Source organism: Pteropus vampyrus, unplaced genomic scaffold, assembly GCF_000151845.1.
Source record: "Pteropus vampyrus isolate Shadow unplaced genomic scaffold, Pvam_2.0 Scaffold5, whole genome shotgun sequence".
In the NCBI taxonomy this organism is placed as follows: domain Eukaryota; kingdom Metazoa; phylum Chordata; class Mammalia; order Chiroptera; family Pteropodidae; genus Pteropus; species Pteropus vampyrus.
Genome location: NW_011888786.1, coordinates 6,212,872 through 6,230,862, shown reverse-complemented (window position 1 = coordinate 6,230,862; position 17,991 = coordinate 6,212,872). Strand labels below are relative to the sequence as shown.

General features: G+C 35.3%; 1 protein-coding gene across 2 annotated transcripts in view; it reads left to right on the top strand.

Moving 5' to 3' along the window:
• The window catches only part of ADGRA3 (adhesion G protein-coupled receptor A3), a 105,429-nt gene that overhangs the window by 44,123 nt on the left and 43,315 nt on the right, over positions 1-17,991 (top strand). For both annotated transcript variants that reach the window (XM_023534114.1, XM_011365194.2), the window contains 6 exons: positions 2,990-3,061; positions 5,386-5,546; positions 7,436-7,649; positions 11,076-11,240; positions 13,721-13,922; positions 14,922-15,077. In XM_023534114.1, coding sequence (XP_023389882.1) covers positions 5,432-5,546; positions 7,436-7,649; positions 11,076-11,240; positions 13,721-13,922; positions 14,922-15,077 — 852 coding nt within the window. In that variant the 5' untranslated portion in view covers positions 2,990-3,061; positions 5,386-5,431. The remainder of the gene's footprint in view (positions 1-2,989; positions 3,062-5,385; positions 5,547-7,435; positions 7,650-11,075; positions 11,241-13,720; positions 13,923-14,921; positions 15,078-17,991) is intronic.

The window sequence follows — 17,991 nt, the reverse complement described above, 5'->3', positions numbered from 1 at the left end:
GTGAACGTGGGTGTCTGTGTGTGTTGAGGGATGGATCTCTGCCTCTGTCGATGAAGTCTGGGGAGGAATTATCCTGGAGAAGTGAGGCCAAACCTGAGAGCGCCCCACCCATCCCACTTTCACACTGGAAATACTGGGCAGACCCAAGATCCGGGGGACCCATAGCAGACTTCTGCGACGTCTCTGCCCTTCTCTTGGGAAGGTTATTGACGGAGAAATTGTCAGGAGATCAACAAACTGAAAGCTTTCCTATTTTTCCCTTTGTAATGGATTTTGATCAATTTAAAACCTATATTTTTTCTCTAAGAATTATACCTTTAATATTTTTCTATCAGAAATAATTGATGAGGGATAGTTATAAGAACTTTATACAATTAAAAATTTACCCATGTCATCAAGTAGTAAAACCATGTGGAGATGTGAAGGAAAAGTTAAATCTCTCTTCATCACTCAGACATGACACCTTGAGGTAGCTGTACTAACGATTTGGTGTATATATTTTCAGATTTTCTATCACCGCCACAAATACATAGGTATACATATGGGACTTTAAAATATCACTATATTAAGCAATTTACATTTTAGAAAAATTACCGACATATCATGAATATTCTTTGAGTACGTGTTGATTTAGTTCATGCTTGTTACCAGCTACACAATATTTCAGGTCTGAAGCGTTAGAATTCAGTCATTAATTCCTCTGTTACAAGAGATGCCATTCGATTGCATTTTCCCCTCTTTTTACAAATCTGCCCTTGTAAACACCCCTGTAGATACACAGATGATGCACCACACACATTTAACTTACAGGAATTCAAATATATCTGTTTAACAAAAAGTAAGTAAATAAAGAAAATTTAAGCCAGAGAGAAAGAAACAACTAAAGGGCGGGAGTAGGAGTGGGTACATGATTCACCTGCCACTCCATTTAGTGAGCTTATTAGGACAGGGGAGCAGTGACTTTGCTCTATCTGTTGTCATTCTCCGTTTTCTCTCTTTTTTTCTTTCTTTCTTTTTTTTTTTTATAAGCATCTCAGAGCTGGATTCTAGTGTTTTAAAATATGAGTATGTTTTTATGGCCCCTGAACTGAAGCCAGTTACTTAGTTTGGTGTTCTGCCAAATAGCGGTCTGTCTCAACCCTGGAGGAAAAATGGGTTTGTGTTGGGATTTACTGGGAGGATGGAATGTCTGCCTCCAATGTGATGCTTTCCACCATGGTTTCTAAGAATAACCTAACAAGACCTAATAATTAGAATAAAATACCTAATAATTAGAATGCAATGCTTCCTGTAAGATGCAATTATTTTGTTTATACTTTATTTGTAGGATAAGTTTTTATTTGTAGGATAAGTTTTTATTTCCAAGTTACTATTATGGAATCTTTCAACATCTTAAAAAAAAAAACAAAACAGATAATTGTATGAGGAATCTCCCTGCACTCATCACCGAGTTCCAACACCTAGCATCTGAAAGCCAATTTCGTTTTAGTTGCATCTTCCATTTCATCTTCTTACCTACGTTATCTTAAACAAATCCCAGTAATCATATAATTTCACATAGGATAGCTTCATAAAAGTGTGGTTTTTCATTTTGATGGCGTCTAAGTTACTTTCTCGAAATGTTATCATGATTTACGCTCCCATTGGCAGTACCTTTTTCAAAATCCACATTTGGTATCCATTCTGATAGGCAGAGAAAGGAAAAGGCATCTGTTTTACTGTTCTTTTAATTTACAGATATTCTTTTTTGTTTTTAAGTTCCTAGGGAATTCTGTAAGGATCAGAATTATTTTATCCTGTCTTTTTATATACCAAAAGACACATGTAAAAACCAATCCTGTGATGTTCTGATTGAAGTTCGTTATGCATTAATTGTCATTTGTGTGGTATTAAGTCTTCACCTCCAGAAATTCATTGCTGCAGGTGTCATGGGAACAGCCGATTTCTCCCAGACCAGTTCTCTTCCCTCTCCCCACTGGGAAATCCATCTACCTTATTGTCACTTTCTCCCACACTTGAAGCATTCACCTCCGAGGCCTCCTGACAGGTCTTTAGACCTCTTCCTTGAGAACTCTAGATCCAAATTATATCTATCCTTGATACCAGAGCAGGCACAGAACTGACTGATCTTGTGGTGGGTGGGTCATACTGCCTGCCACTCTCCCGGAGCCTGAAGTCCCATTTGAATGGTAGAAGCCTCCCGCAGGTGAGTTCCACATCCTGAACAGTCAGCCACCACCACTGAGAACCTGTTATATACCTCAGCATGTTACTGGCTGCCAGAGGTTCCCCAAAAAGTAAGAAACACAGGTCCCTCCTTTGCCGGAGCTCATAGTCATGGAAGAAATACTTCTCTCAAATCACTATGGGTATAACGGACTCTTCAAATTGTAGCATAGGGTGTTCTGGATTTTAATTCATAGAAAACTCTGCAAGGGTTTAGGCAGGTATTTTTAAAGCCGTTTGATACAAAGGAAACAGAAAAGACCAACACCGAATTATATTCCATATCTTTTCATTTGAAACCCTGGACTCATTCAACTTTGCTGATGTTTCTCTCTCAGTTCTGTGGGTTGCTGCTGCTGGTCATTCGGGGTCATCCCTTTCCTTCTATTTTTTTTTTTTTTTGCCTTAAATGATACTGTGTGAATACGTGAAGAGTAATTCTTGTTGCAATGAGAGCATGACTAAAGATCTAGTTCTGTAAGGTAACTTTCAAGTTCATCTGATATTTGATAGAAAAGTCCTTATCCAGAAGTAATAATTTTTAAATAATCTTGTTTACTGCTTTATATAAGGTTAAGAACTGTTTTCTTCTTCAGCCTTAGAGAAATGTTTACTACTTGTTCCCTCTCTATAAGATCTGAAACAACTTTTATAAATTCTTTATAATATTTAATGATTATAGAACACTTCAGGAAATATGAAGTAGTATAAAATGATACATAATTGTTAGCATTTTTAAATGTGAAATTTTCTTTTTTTCCAGAAACCTTTCAGGGAATTTGTTTTCTTCATTATCTCAAGGAACTTTTGATTACCTTGGATCATTACGGTCTTTGTAAGTAAGAATTTTTTCTCCTGTTTTGATAAATATATCTTAGTTTTTGAAAATTAAAAATTAATGAATTAAGAGACTTCATGGGGAAAATCTTGTGATTTTGCAGAAATTAGAATCTTTCTTGAGAGCTTGCATTCACATTGACGAGAATACCGTAAACCTTAATACAATATGTTTCAGACAGAGACAACCATTTTCTCCCTAGAATACTATCAGTTTATATTTCGAGTAAATAAATTGGTAATTCTTTCTCTTCGACCTTGTTTTCAAATTAGGAAACATTTTGTTATTTGTCTAATTAAATCTCTGAAGTGTAAAATATCCCTTCCCCTGAAGAATATGTACTTAAGAATTTTTTATACTTTCAGAATTTTACATTCTGTAACCCCTTCTCCAAACTGAATTCACAACTTCTTACATTTCTAGGAATGTTTGTGCCAAATGCCTGCTTTATGAAGTCAGCGTAAGATCATATTAACACAGTTTTCTGTAGCTTTAGAATTGCCTGATTCCCCGCCCCCGAAGACAGTTTTGTTAATTGCAAGATCACACAGGAGTTACTTCTGAAAGCAACTGTATTTCCAGATAAACCTTCTCATATTTCAAACTATAAATTATACCAATTTCTATTGGCATTATTTAAATGTGCTGTTTTTCACATTTTTATTGTGTGTAATTCACGGGATCGAGCTACTTTTTCCAAGGAAAATTATCTTCCCTCGCAGGTTCCTTCATTTTGTGGGGACTTCCTCCTCCTCTCTTTCCTGTATCTGTTCCTTCCCTTTTTCTTCCTGCCTCGCATCTCCTTTTTTAACCCTCTCATTTAAGTCTCATTTAGCAGTTTCACTGGGATGTAGCTTTAGGTTGGGCATTCATCGAGCTCCTCACCATCGCGGCAGACACACGTGTGTGTACTTCCAGAGTCACCCCGGATCAAGCTCGATCGGGTCTCTTTTGTCGTGCCACTGCTGTTCTTCTCCAGGAGGCTGCTTTTTAGCGAAAACGTCTCCCTTGGGCACAGTCAGTGGATTCAAGTCAGCCATTGCCATGAAATTTGGGAACCAAAAAGACTGCAAGGAATAATCTGGGTTCTGAGACCCTTGGTAGCAGGGATGTGGAAAGTATTTTTATCCAAAACGTGGGAGAAATTGCCAGTGTTTTTAGCTGGTAGTGCTAGAAACTGACCAGAAGGTGGTGCTTAAAAATTAGAAGTCACTTTGATCATCCTTGTTATTATTTTTAAAATTACTTTCTCTTTGCTCTATTTCATCCCATCTTCCCCCACACACTTTTTTTTCCCCCAAAACTAATGAGAGGAAGCCCATGCAAATACACAGTCAGTCTGTGTTAGAAGCAAACATGGTTATATTTGCTCTTTGCACTTTGTTGATTTATTTGCATAGAACACGTTGCATTCTATTTTAGTTACACTTTCATTTTGTTCCCTCTGTTATGTAATGTCCTCCAGGTTGGCGGGCCACAGTGTCTGCACTTATTCTTATTAGCTGGACTTAGTGAAACGTGTGGCTCATGAATAGCCAGCGCTTTGTAAAACAAGTATTCAAGAAATTATTGAGCTTATAGTCAAGCTATGTATGTCCTCTTTGTTTCTTATACCCAAGTGCCAAATTATAAACTTTCTTACCTCATATAAAGGTAATTCTTTATTTTCTTCGGTATCAAGTATTTCTTTAATATCAGGTCTTCTATTGTTGATTGGTTGTATCTGTATTCTTTAAGTCTGTAAATAACTGGTCTTACTTGGCACACAGCAGAAAGTGTCAGAAAGGTTCCACCCTTGAGGAATATACGCTCTAGTCAGCAGAGAATATAATTATGTGAAACAGTCATATGTCACTTTATGTTGCCAAAATTGACAGGAGAGTTTGTAGGCGTTTAAGCCAAGAACATGGCTGGCAAAATTGAGGAAGGCTTCAAGATCTGGTATTAGTGCCACATGCCTTAAAATGAGTGGGTAAAAGTTTGATAGACGGAAAGGATGGGGCTTTGGGATTCCAGAACCCTGGGATTGAAGAGCTTGTTACATAGATGAGGGATAGTGGTTAGATTTTGTTTGCATAGCGGCTTTGGTTGAAAGCAGAGTCAGTCCCAGGATCAGTGGGGACCATGCTGGAGTCAGACATTACAGGTAACGTCATTGGGAAGGAGGAGACCATAACCAGCCGACAGTGTATGGATATGCCACGAGCCTGGTAAGGGTGGGACGCAGCATGTTGACCATCCAAAGCGTAAGCCAATATAAAGCAAAAGTGCTGTTTAACTTCATTCACCGTAATCTCTAATTTGTATTTCGTACTCTACAGAGAATTTCAGACTGAGTATCTTTTGTGTGACTGTAACATACTGTGGATGCATCGCTGGGTAAAGGAGAGAAACGTCACAGTACGGGACACGCGGTGTGTTTACCCCAAGTCTCTGCAGGCCCAGCCAGTCACAGGTGTGAAGCAGGAGTTGTTGACATGCGGTAAGAGAGAAAAGCTGAGAAAGCATTTGCCGTATTTTACTTGCCACTGTGTTTTTCTTGACAGACTGTAAAATTCCCTTTACACTTTGACGTGACTGATTACAACCATTAATCTTCATAGATTTGATAATATTTAGTTTATACCAACAGTTAAGTCAGCTGGATAAAAAAAAAAAAATTTTTTTTGATTGATATTTAAGGTTCTTAGGTTGTGACTGTCTTTACGGAAACCAACATCAGAAACTAGTGTAGATCTTCAGATTTTCTATCAGCTGGCAAATTGGGAATTGATTGATAGTAATAAAATCCCAGATGCAATCCTATTTGTTGATGGGAGTGTGAATTGATACAGCCTTTTTGAAATATAGTTTGGCAATATGTATCAGTGTACTTAAAAATTGGTACAATTTGATCTAGTAATTTCTACATGTGGGGGTTTATTTTTAGGAAATGATCGGCTCTATATGTAAATCTTCAGATGTAGTATATAAGCATAACTGAAATTCTCAAAAATAGAGCATTAGTTAATTATTTGTGATACATGCATTCATAGTATACAGCTATTGAAAAAAATCATGATTTTGAAAGCTATCAGAAGACTCAAGGGAAATAATACATTTGCCATGTGCTAAATGAAAAAAGAAAACAAAAACAAAGTTTTTAAAATGTTAGGAGATTCCACTTTGGTCTTCGTGTTTGGAAATAAACAATCCTATCATTTTTTTCCTTTTCTCTTTATAATCATTTTCATTGTTGGTGTTTCACAAGTAAAATAGGTTCATTGGATAAAAATTAAGATTTATGAAAGAAATAATGAATACATACATCTAATCATGATGTACACTTTAAATATTTTACAGCTTTGTTAATTATACTTAAAGCTGAAAAAAACCTAAAAAAAAAAAAAGCCCATGTTACATTATCATCACTCAAAGGTAGCTCATATCAAAGATACCTTGGTGTATTATGCATCTTTTTTTCTGTGTTTTGAGTAAAATATATTCTCATACTATTTAATGACCTTTTTTAACTTGAGATAATGTAAATTTATTTTCTCATTCTATTAAAAAAATGCATACCAATCCATTATATAGATGTAGTCAGAACTTCATAACTTTCTTATTACTACACATTTAAGTTGTTAATAATTTCTCACTCCATAAACAGTGCAAGGATTAATTTCCTTCTATACCTCTTTGCATATGTGCCGACATCTTTTAGGATAAACTACTACTAAAAGTAGAATTGTTATGTTAGACAATGGACTAAATATTTTAAAGGCTTTTAATGAGCCCATGATATTTGCATAATTTTTGCATATATGTTCAAAATTTATTTTTCTGACTGGAAGGAAATATATCAGCTTTTTAAAAGTGATTATAATATATGGGATCACGAAAGGTTTTTTTCTCTTTTTCTTAAACATTCTAAATTTTCTGCAACGAGAATGCATTACTTTTATAACGATAAACCAGTGGTTTAATCAAAAGTAACAGAGTTTCTAAAATATATTTTTTAATTGTGTATATATCAGTATTCACCCATCACCAGTTCCATTCTCCAAGTTTAAGTATCATTTTTACAGTTTGTTCTTTTAGTATTGCTTCTGTGATAATCTGATGGTCTTGTGATACCACCGAGAAGGAATAACTCTAAATGTCAGAACTGATTATGAAATAGTTTAATTTAAATTTGCTAATTTTGTTTTCATCTGGGATCCACTTATCTCAGTAGCAGCCATATTTGGTGCTAGCATTTAAATGCTGGTTACTGAGGAATATTTGCTTTTGCATTTCTAAAGTTTTAATTAGAATTTCCATAACTTTTAATTTTGAAGTATGAATGTATTGTTGTATTTGTTTACTGTGTCTTTGTTTTACCATCTCTAGATCCTCCCCTTGAGTTACCATCTTTCTACATGACTCCTTCTCATCGTCAAGTTGTGTTTGAAGGTGATAGCCTTCCCTTCCAGTGCATGGCTTCATATATTGATCAGGACATGCAAGTGTTATGGTATCAGGATGGGCGAATAGTTGAAACTGATGAATCACAAGGTATCTTTGTTGAAAAGAATATGATTCACAACTGCTCATTGATTGCAAGGTAAAACTTTTTTGAATAAGGAATTGTGACTAGATTTTATCATTAGAGAATTGTAATGTTCGAATCTGAGTCAATATTTTATCTTCTTGCATTTAAAAATGCAAACATATGTGTTTCCTTTTCCTATTTGTTACTCACCTTGTAAAATTAAAGAGCTATCTTTTCTATCCAGTTTTGCGGTGAAAAAAAAGCATAGGATAAGAAGAAAACACTGTTAAAAAGTTGAAGACCTTTTGTTTAAAGTTTTAGAGGGAAAAATAGAAACTCTTAGTGACAGATTTAATTTCTAACCAGTTCCTGCTGCTAAGCTCAAATTTTCAATTTTAAGAATGACCCAGGATCTGGCCTAGTTAGTACTTGAATGGGAGACCACCTAGAAAGACCAGGAGCTATAGGTGTGTTTAAAAAAAAAAAAAGAATTACCTAATTTTCACTGCCTTATGCTTAATGCTACATTCTAAGGGTCTTTCTCTACCCTACTAGTATAAAAGAATATATTATCTGTTCTATTAACCCCATTATTGGTGCCAGCACCAAAATAGTTAATGCACATGAACTTTATAAAGTGCAAACAAACAAACAAAAAACCCACAGTAAAAATATATATGTTATCACTCACCATATATTTTCTTCTAGTAAAATCTTAATTTGTAGGCATTGGATCTTTTCTTATGTCTCTGTGTGTCTCTCTTTCTTCTCCCTACCAGTTCCTTAAACACAAAACTTGGCTTGAATTTTTAAGAGTAGATCCGTAGTTCCCAAACTACAGGTAATATCAATACTGTATGCACAGTCCAGAGTTAAAGTATCACAGCAGATTCACAGAAGTGACATGAAAAAATTATCAAGATACTAAAGGTTCTCTGAGTTGAGAATTATGTCTGGGAATTTGGGGATAGAATGTTCTATTTTATAATTTGTTTCTCTACTGAGATTTTCTCTGTTTTTTAGAAGCATATTTTCATTTATGTCTTATAACATATTTATAGTAGATGCTTTTAACTTCTTACCAGCTAATTCTAACAACTGGGTCATCTTGGGACCATCATTGATTGTTTTTCATTTGACTATTTTAAAATATATATATATATTTCTAGTAATGTCAGATTTTGTTCTGGAGATTGTAAGTGATTCACTGGTGATAATTTCACAAGTATATACATATGTTAAAACTCATCAAATTGTGCATTTTGATCAGTAATTGTATGAATAGATAATTGACAAATGATATGACAGTATAACTTTAAAAATACGTAGAACCCTTTTCTGATGAGTTTCGATTAATTTAGAACCCTTAAGTTTTTTTGAGTAGAAAGTAACTAGATTAACTTTACAAATTTATGTTCTTCAAGTCATACTTTAAATTCTTTATAGCAGTAGAAAAAAAATCTAAGGATAGCAGACTTGCCTGATATTTTTGTTGGTAGGGACACTTGACTAAAGTAAAAATATTTCATATGAAGACTAAGAATCCTTTACCCAGAGTTAGCCTCTGAATAACAAAGAAGTTGTAAAAAAAAGAAATATGGTTATTGATTTGGTACCTGAGATAGCTGTCGATTCTTCCTTGGTCTCCTCATGTCATTGATCCTTTATGCGTAAGAATCAGTTTCTAGTTTTCCTCAAAGATGCAGTTGAAGCCGCCTCTGTTTTCTTAAGTGTCGAAATATGTTGCTTTGAGGATTCCTGAAAATTTTATTCCGATCATTGGTTTTAGACATCGAAGATACTGCTAAAAGTTATCTAAAAAAAAAAAATTTTGTGAAATGTCTTTAGAAAAATAGCTCACGTCAGCATGCTGACATGCCCTGGGCCACTGCAGTGAGTTTACAGTGGTACTGTGGTATTTTGAGTAAGGAAGCATGGTTTTACTGGACATTTGTCAGACACCACACAGCTTCTAGCTCCAGGCACTTAGGGCATCAGCATTAGATCCTGCTGCATTCCTTTCACTGGTGTTTTACTTTGGGATGTAGGATTTTGGGTGAATACTGTGGTTCAAAGCAAGTACTGTGTGAAAATCATTATGGAACAAAAAATAATCAAAAATCATTGATGCTTGATTACTTTTGGAGTGTTTAACAGGTATACACAACCCAATAGGAAGTAGTTATGGTTATTTTAGAATAAAATATTTTATCAAATTGTTATTAATAATGTGTTATTTTTTTCAAATAACTACTAAATTATTAGGAAAGATACGCAGTTTGGGGATTTAATTCAGTAATCGCAACCTCAATAGATATTTCCTTTGGGCTAGGCATACCATGAAGAAGTCATCTAGTCAGTGAAGTCATCTAGTCATTTCTTGTGAACCAAGAAAGTTTAGGAAACCTCTGAATTAGAGAATAATTTTTACTGCCAAGATATTTTTTTATACACTTATTCCTAGTTCAGTAGAGTCATAAAGTAGAATGTTTGATACACTTTCTTGGTTATTTAAATTTAATGTCAAACCCTATTGTCTAACATCATCTTAGAGTATATTGGTTTATTTACCAACTTTGGAAAGATGATAAATATTATCACTGATTCAGAATAAACAGTGCCTCAAAGTTTTTATTAGAACATTTGTTGTTGTGTAGCCATTCATGATTTAGGAGACTGAAAAAAAATGTATATAACTTCAAGACATTTTATAAGTTACTTAAAATGGTACTTTATGTCTAATTATCATTTGTATCTACTCGAAAGCAAAGCATAATGGGTCCTGTGGAGGTGTGGGGGGTAAATGTTAATTTGAAGGTTCTGACACTTTTTAATTAATAGGTTTTATATTAGAGAATTACGACTTCATCTTGCAAATTAAACTTACTGACAGCTATTTAGACATACACCTGTTTTATAAATTGAAGTATACCTTTACAGGGAAACTTCTTTTGTTAAACCATTGATTGGTAACCTACTAAATCTTTTTTAGAGATGTAATGAGTTATTTCACGTATAACCCTTCTTCCACAAAATATTTTACCTTAAATATCTTCTTAATTATACATGTCATAATATTAATATATTTTGCTTGAATATTTTCCTTAGAATCAGTGAAAAGGTAGATGTAGTTTGGACGTTTCCCATTAGTTTTGCTGAAGAATGTGCCACGATGTTTCTGCCTTTGCACTTGCTGCCCCGCCTCCCAGCTCTCCTTTATTCTGGAAGAAGTCTCAGGCATCGTGTCCCATTGCACCTTAGTCACGCTTCCATCGTAGCTCTTGCCATAGTATTTTAAGTCTCCCTGTACCTGCTTGTCTTGACTGGTCGCTGAATTACCTAAATGGAAGGGTCATTTCTTAAATTTGTTTCTGTCTAGCAAGTGCTTGGCCCACAATGTGCCTTCAGACGTATTTGCTAAATGAATGACAGAAGCCCACGTTTTTCCCTTTTTGCCTAACCTTATTTTCTCTCTCTTTAAAATCTTTCTTCATGCAGTGCCCTAACCATTTCTAATATTCAGGCTGGATCGACTGGAAATTGGGGCTGTCATGTCCAGACCAAACGCGGGAACAATACAAGAACTGTCGATATTGTCGTGTTAGAAAGCTCTGCACAGTACTGTCCTCCTGAGAGGGTGGTGAACAATAAAGGGGACTTCAGGTCAGTGACATGGAAAGGGCTGGAAACGTCGACTGCCCCACATCCCTTCTTATTCTCAAAGGCACATTATTGGTCTCCTGTCCTCAGTAACAGTATTGGAGAAATGAGTATGTCTTCAGATATACATACCTGTATGTCTTCTTAAATATCTAAGGATGACCCATTAGAGCAGTGATTTCAGAATCATTTACAGAGATTTAAAAAAAAAATAGGTGCCTGGACTTTATCTCCAGTCCATTGATTTAAGAGTCTCGGAAGGTAGATCCGGAAGTGTTCATTTTTTAAACACAGCAGTTTTGTTGAAAAAGTGAAGAACCACTACTTTAGGAAACATTTTGGAAATTTTACTAAAATAATGCAAAATTTAGACAGGCTTATGGTATTTTCTGTTTTTTTTCAGTGGCTCTTTTATGGGTGAACTTTGGAAGGTTTTGTATTGCTAAATCGCTTTAACCGTTAGCAGTTAAGTAGACATGAAAATTAGGAGAAACATTTATTGAATTTTCCTTCTCCTTTTGGTTCTTTTGGCAATTAAGCAAGAAGAACTTTGAGAAATGAAAGCCTAGGAGGCTTGAAACTTGGGGAGCCATTGGTGTTGGACTCCATGTCGAGATATATGGAACGAGTTACATGTTATGATCTTTTTAGCAGAAAGTTTAAAATTTGTGAGCGGTAACAACTTTTACTTTAGACAACTTTTACCTGACTTTCAAAGTTGCTTTAAAATATCATTAAATATATCATTTAATGTTCTCTATTTTTAAGATTTTAATAATGAGTTTATAGTTGATTTAAAGGAAGAGAAATACATTGCTTTTTAAAGTAGCATGAAGATTGTTGAATACCCAGTTTGTATTGTTTGTGATTGTTGCTATCGCTGCCTTGTGGCTGTAAGCCCAGTTTTTAAAGATAAAGAAACCCTTTGATGTTAAGCTTTCAAATTCAAGGTGAAGAAGCAATAACAGTATCTTTAGCTCAGTTAGTTCTTCATTGCTTTTTTTTAATTGTCCTTAAAAAAAAAAAAATTCTCAACATGAGATTATGGAAATAGCGTTTGTTATTGCCAGTGGATAAGTCTTTTATGTGCATTAACTGTGGATATATAATATTTATTTTGTATACTTTAAAGCAAAATAGATAACATTTCTTAATTTTGTTATGTTTGACATCTTTTATTAAACCATAATACGATATTTTCTATTATATTGGATTTTCTGTTTTTACTCATAGTTTCTGAGTATTCTACATTTTTTAAAATAGAAGAATTAATTATTTAACTGATTAATTATCTTTTGACATGCCTTAAGATATTATGCAGTTAAACTTCCACTGCATTAAGAATTTAGTTTACTGTTGCTTGATCTATTTATGCAGATTTTAGTAATGAATTATATTTTGGTGTGACTAATATTATAATTTAGTAGGTCCTGTGTTACAAGTTAGCTATAACTTTTATTTAAACATGTTTGATTTCATCGCCAGTTTTGGAGAAATGGAACGCAAATAACAAAGGTATCTTCCAACCCACTTGGTAATGATCCGTGTCAGTGAGTTTGTATGGTCATTTGCATGGGGAGTGGCTTCTCCCAGGTAAATTTGGTTTTATACTGTGTTGGAGGTCTTTCAAGACCACCCCTGCATGCAGAGATTTATTGGAAGGACTCACAGGACTCAGCCTATAGTTGTAGTCACAGCTAAGATACATTATAGTGCTACAGGAAGGTACATAGCTGTCCATAAGGGAAAAAGGCTCCTCTCCAGCCATGAAAAGGCAGCAGCCTCTAAGCAGTGTTTCTCTCCAGGGGATCCCTTTGGAGTCTCAGCACCCAAAGTTCTTGTTTATGGTCACATAAGCACCCTCTGCTTAGCACGTACCAAAGTTTCAGCCTCCAGGAAGAAAGAAGTGTTTAGCATAAACCATATGGCTTGTGCAGGCATTCTAGGCACAGCTAAACACTCTTGCATGTTAACTGTTGATGCGAATGCTCCAAGTTCCAAGGTCCTAAATGCCCTGAAAGACCAGTGCATTCTTGCTAAAGATTGTAGTCCTGGACCTGCTATGGTAACTCTTTTCTGCTCATGTACTTACTCTCCTTCTGCAAACATCCTGGTGGTTATATAAGCTAGCAGTATAATAACAGTAATTAAAAAGAAACACAAAACCATTTGTTGCATAGTTATTATTTTTTATTGGATAAGATACAGTTTTCCTGTGTATTTATAGCAGTATTTAGAGTCTTTTGGAAAATATCCTATTATGTTATGGTATTGAAATATTCTTGGCCTGTAGTTTAAAACAATTAAATCCATGTTAACTTTTTAAAAAAATAATTTTGGTCTTTATCCTTAAAGGAGTTTTTTTGGTTTCTTTGACTTTTCTCTGTGACTGTATACGACATATGCTCTAATCCTTACTTTTCCTCTGTTACAATTTGTGTCAGTGTAATTTTTCGTATACTATTTTGTCTTCATCTCTCTAGGTGGCCCCGAACGTTGGCAGGCATTACTGCTTATCTGCAGTGTACTCGGAATACCCACGGCAGCGGGATCTATCCTGGAAACACTCAGGATGAGAGAAAGGCTTGGCGCAGATGTGACAGAGGTGGCTTCTGGGCAGATGATGACTATTCTCGCTGCCAGTATGCAAACGATGTCACTAGAGTTCTTTATATGTTTAATCAGGTAACTAGAAAGTCTTCAGATTTGCTGAGGTCATTAATAAAATGTGATATTTGAACCAAATACATAAGATTTTTTTTTCTTTTTTTTTTTTTAATATTAAGGATTTGGCATTTATACTTCAGTTGACTGATCTGTCTTCAGAATAAAGTCTAGTTTTCTGCACTGGTATTTAAGGCCCTCTGTGTGGAGTCACTTCCTTTCCTGTCACTGCCTGACTTTGTACCTTGGTGGTTTTTTAAATTTATTATTTATTTATTTTTTAAATTTTTTAATTTTTTTCCTGACTTTGTATCTTTGAATACTTTGATCATCTGTGTCCAGCAGACATTGTTCACATCTACCCGGGAAGCCATTTCTTGGATTCCTTTTACAGTTTCTTTGTCACAGTGATCCCTTTCCATACTTGCAATACTTAGATGCCTTTTGCTGTCTTTGCTTTTATGCATCGTTTATAAGCCGTATGAGAATACAAGCAGCAGGAAGATGTTGCTGTGTTCCATGTTTTCTTAGGGTCCTGTGCCCGGAGTATTCCCTTTTTGCAATGCGTGGTGCTCAGTCATGTTTAAGTCAATAAATAAACTATTGTAAAACATGATTGGCAATGCACGCAGTACAGGTAAGTGCAAAATAAGCGGTTCGTACTCCTGTACAGGAGAGGTATTGATCCACCCAGCTGGAATACTCAGGAAAGGTTGTTCTAAGCCATCGGGATTGAGTCTGTCTAGAATTTGGATAAGTGGAGAGGAAGAGATGGTGCAGCATGTTTACCTGATGTGCTTTTATGTATTATTATATTTCATTTCAAGTTTTAAAAGATTCCCCTCAGGTTATTTCCCATTAACAGTTCATTGTTCTCAGGTTTGAAAAAGCATTTTAAGAAGGTCATGGTGAGTAAATGATAAAGTCTGAATCCATTGCAGTGTTTTGAAATGCAAAGCTAAAACGGCAAAATTTTGTTGGTCAGTTTGCTAAATACTTCTTTTTGCCTTTTTAATGCAGATGCCCCTCAATCTTAGCAACGCTGTGGCCACAGCCCGACAATTATTGGCTTACACCGTGGAAGCAGCCAACTTTTCTGACAAGATGGATGTTATATTTGTGGCTGAAATGATAGAAAAATTTGGAAGATTTACCAAAGAGGAAAAATCAAAAGAGGTATTTTTCTATTTCAGGTTTGTAGTATATAGCATATCAACAAATGGTCATATTATGATAGTCTTGAATCTCTATTTTTAAAGCCTACTTATGTTTGCTGTTTTTAATTTCCAAAGTTGTCATTGAGAAACATGCTCTTTCTGTTATAGTGACTTCTGTTGGAAGAACTGGAAGTGAACTATCAGTTCTTGGAAATTAAGGGTTTGTGATAGAGCATAGCCAGCCTGTGAGGATGCAGCCTTTTGCATCACATTGTGGGTTAGCCAGGGCTGCCTATTTTGAGGCCTCCAGATATCTCCTCTCCATACAGCCATCCGTTCATTCTTCGAAATGTGAGCTTTAGTCACTCAGATCATGTGTTAAGTTGCTTAAATCCTTTTGTAATATCTTGGAGAAATGAAAGACTGTTTTAGGAACTTTTTTAAAGTTCCAAATGATTGGAGTATACAATTTAAGAGAATTTAGTGACTTTGAAAAGGGGTACATTTTAATGAGGCCACATTAAAACTATGATATATTTGTCAACATGATATCTTTTAGGGAATAACATTGACCACAGCAGTTTTCATAATGAATGAGCAGCAAATAATGCTTTGAGTCAGTTTTAAGGCTCAGATTAACATATTCTTTGAGCTGTCTGAGAACTTTATATATACTGTTTCTTTTGTAATATGTTCACTTATACAAAAATAAATTTTAGAGGTAGAAGAAACCTGGATCAAGTCATAAACTGAAGCCCAAAGATAATTAAATGGTTCATCCAAGGGTACAGAGCTCGTTTAGGGCAGCTCTGGGAACAGAAGCCAAGAACCTTCAAAAACTCCAGAGTTTTCTGCCGTGTCACAGTTACTTTCTTGTACAATGTTGCCTTGTCGTAATATTCCAAAAGCACTTTTTATATAACTGTGGGGAAAATACTGTGCTCAGTGAGTCTAATGTGCAGGACATCTCAGATTCATGAATATGCCACAAGGTGAACAATATGCCTTATTTCCCTAAATCATTTTAGCAAGAAAAATATGGGGGATGTACTATTAATATCTTGCATTCTGATATGTTTTGGAATTACAGCCCTGGTGCATTAGACACTCTATGCTATGATGTAGATATTAAAGGAAGGAAAATAGATGTTCATATGTAAATGAGACTCAGGTAAATGCACCACTTGATAATTAGATAACATTTCAGTGTTTTTATCTGAACTTGAGACCACGGTTTTCTAATGAGAGTCCTGCTGTTTGCTTGTGTCTCTGGGCCACAGCCTGCTTCCCGTGGTAAGTTTCTTTAGCACTGGGAGAAGCCACCTGGATTCCGGCCCTGTGGTAATCCTTCTCTCCATTGTCAATTATTATAATCACAGGTTAGCTGCCCACATGATTACCAGTCATTTGTGGAAGTTGGATGTTTCTAGTCACTAGAGTAATTGGAATGGCATTCGAAATATGGACATTGAAAAAGCTTTGCCATCACATAATACAGATTTACTCCCGTGCCTCTTTGTTTTGATGTGAGGGACCTTTGCTCACCTCTCAGCTCAGGAAGAGCAAGGCACTGCCCAGAGGTGTACATTTCACCGCTTTTTACCTGTGCATGGTAGTGAATGGTCTGCTGCTTTCATATGTGCTTAGGCGGAAGTGTTGTGTTGAGGACTGGAAGTAGATTTGGTTTTATGAGTAATCAATTAACCATAGGCCCTTTATTTTAAAAAATAGAGATGGCACTTGCCCTGTTTACTGGCAAAATTTGTACAAGTCAAAGCTACGATGTAATTTTATAGGGTTAGGGTATTTAACATTGTTATCTCAGAAGCTAAGAAGATTCTTTAAAAAAAATTATCGAAGTGCTTTAGTTCTCTAAAAACTTAAAGTATCACATTCACTGGTTGACATAGGTAAAGTATGAGTTATTTTTGGAAACAAATAATGGCAACTTATTAAGTATAAATAGGAGAAACAGGAAAAATATGCAGGATTGGATAATTGAAGTATAAGTATAATATTATTTGTGATGCAGTGACAGACATCTTATCTGGACCTTTGTAAAGTTAAACTGCCATAGCTGTCACCATGTATTCGTATAGCAAAAGAGACTCGTGAAGGTTAAAGGAGACTTCGTTTTACCTTAATTACTGCAGCATAAAATTATGCTCAGGTATCCTAAAATGCATACAGCTGAAATGGACAAGTAATGAAATTGATTTTTGTTGTATGTCCAAAAAGTTACTCTGCTATGGATAATTTTACAACTGAAATATTGTGAGGCCATTGCTTTTTTAACCTGTGAATCTAGCCAACACAGGCTGGTACTGTGTTATCTTAGGGTGGGTACTGTCAAAACTGCCCAGACCCAAATGGTGTAATTCGTGGGGTCTTTTAAAAACAGCTGAAGGTTCTCTATCAAGCAACATAAGCATCTGTTCCAAATTTACGAGAGCGATTTCTCTTATGAAAACAATATATTTCCCTCTTTTTCCTCCTCCCAACTGATTCTCCCCTCCCCCCCGCTTTCTTTCTCAGTCCTGGAACATTTAATAGTGAATTCTAGATATATTTTATTCATAATGTTTCTATAAGAAACTTTAAAATAGAATCCCGACACTTAGATCACCCAGATGAGCTCTGAGTCCTTTATATCTACAAATGTCTAGTTCATGTTCAATTTTCCTTCATAATGGTTTCTTAAAATGTAGATCACATTGTCTGCTGACCTTATGGAATTCATCCATATAATTTTGCAGTTGTTTATGTGGGATTTTCTAGGTAGACAGTTGTCACCAGCAACTAACATGCAGTTTACCTGTTCTTATATAAAATTTTTTTTTTCTGGTTAGACATTGATGAGGACCTCAGATCAATGTAGAGTTATGTTGGTGAAAAGGAATACTAATGAGAATGGTCTAATTTGTTATGAAATG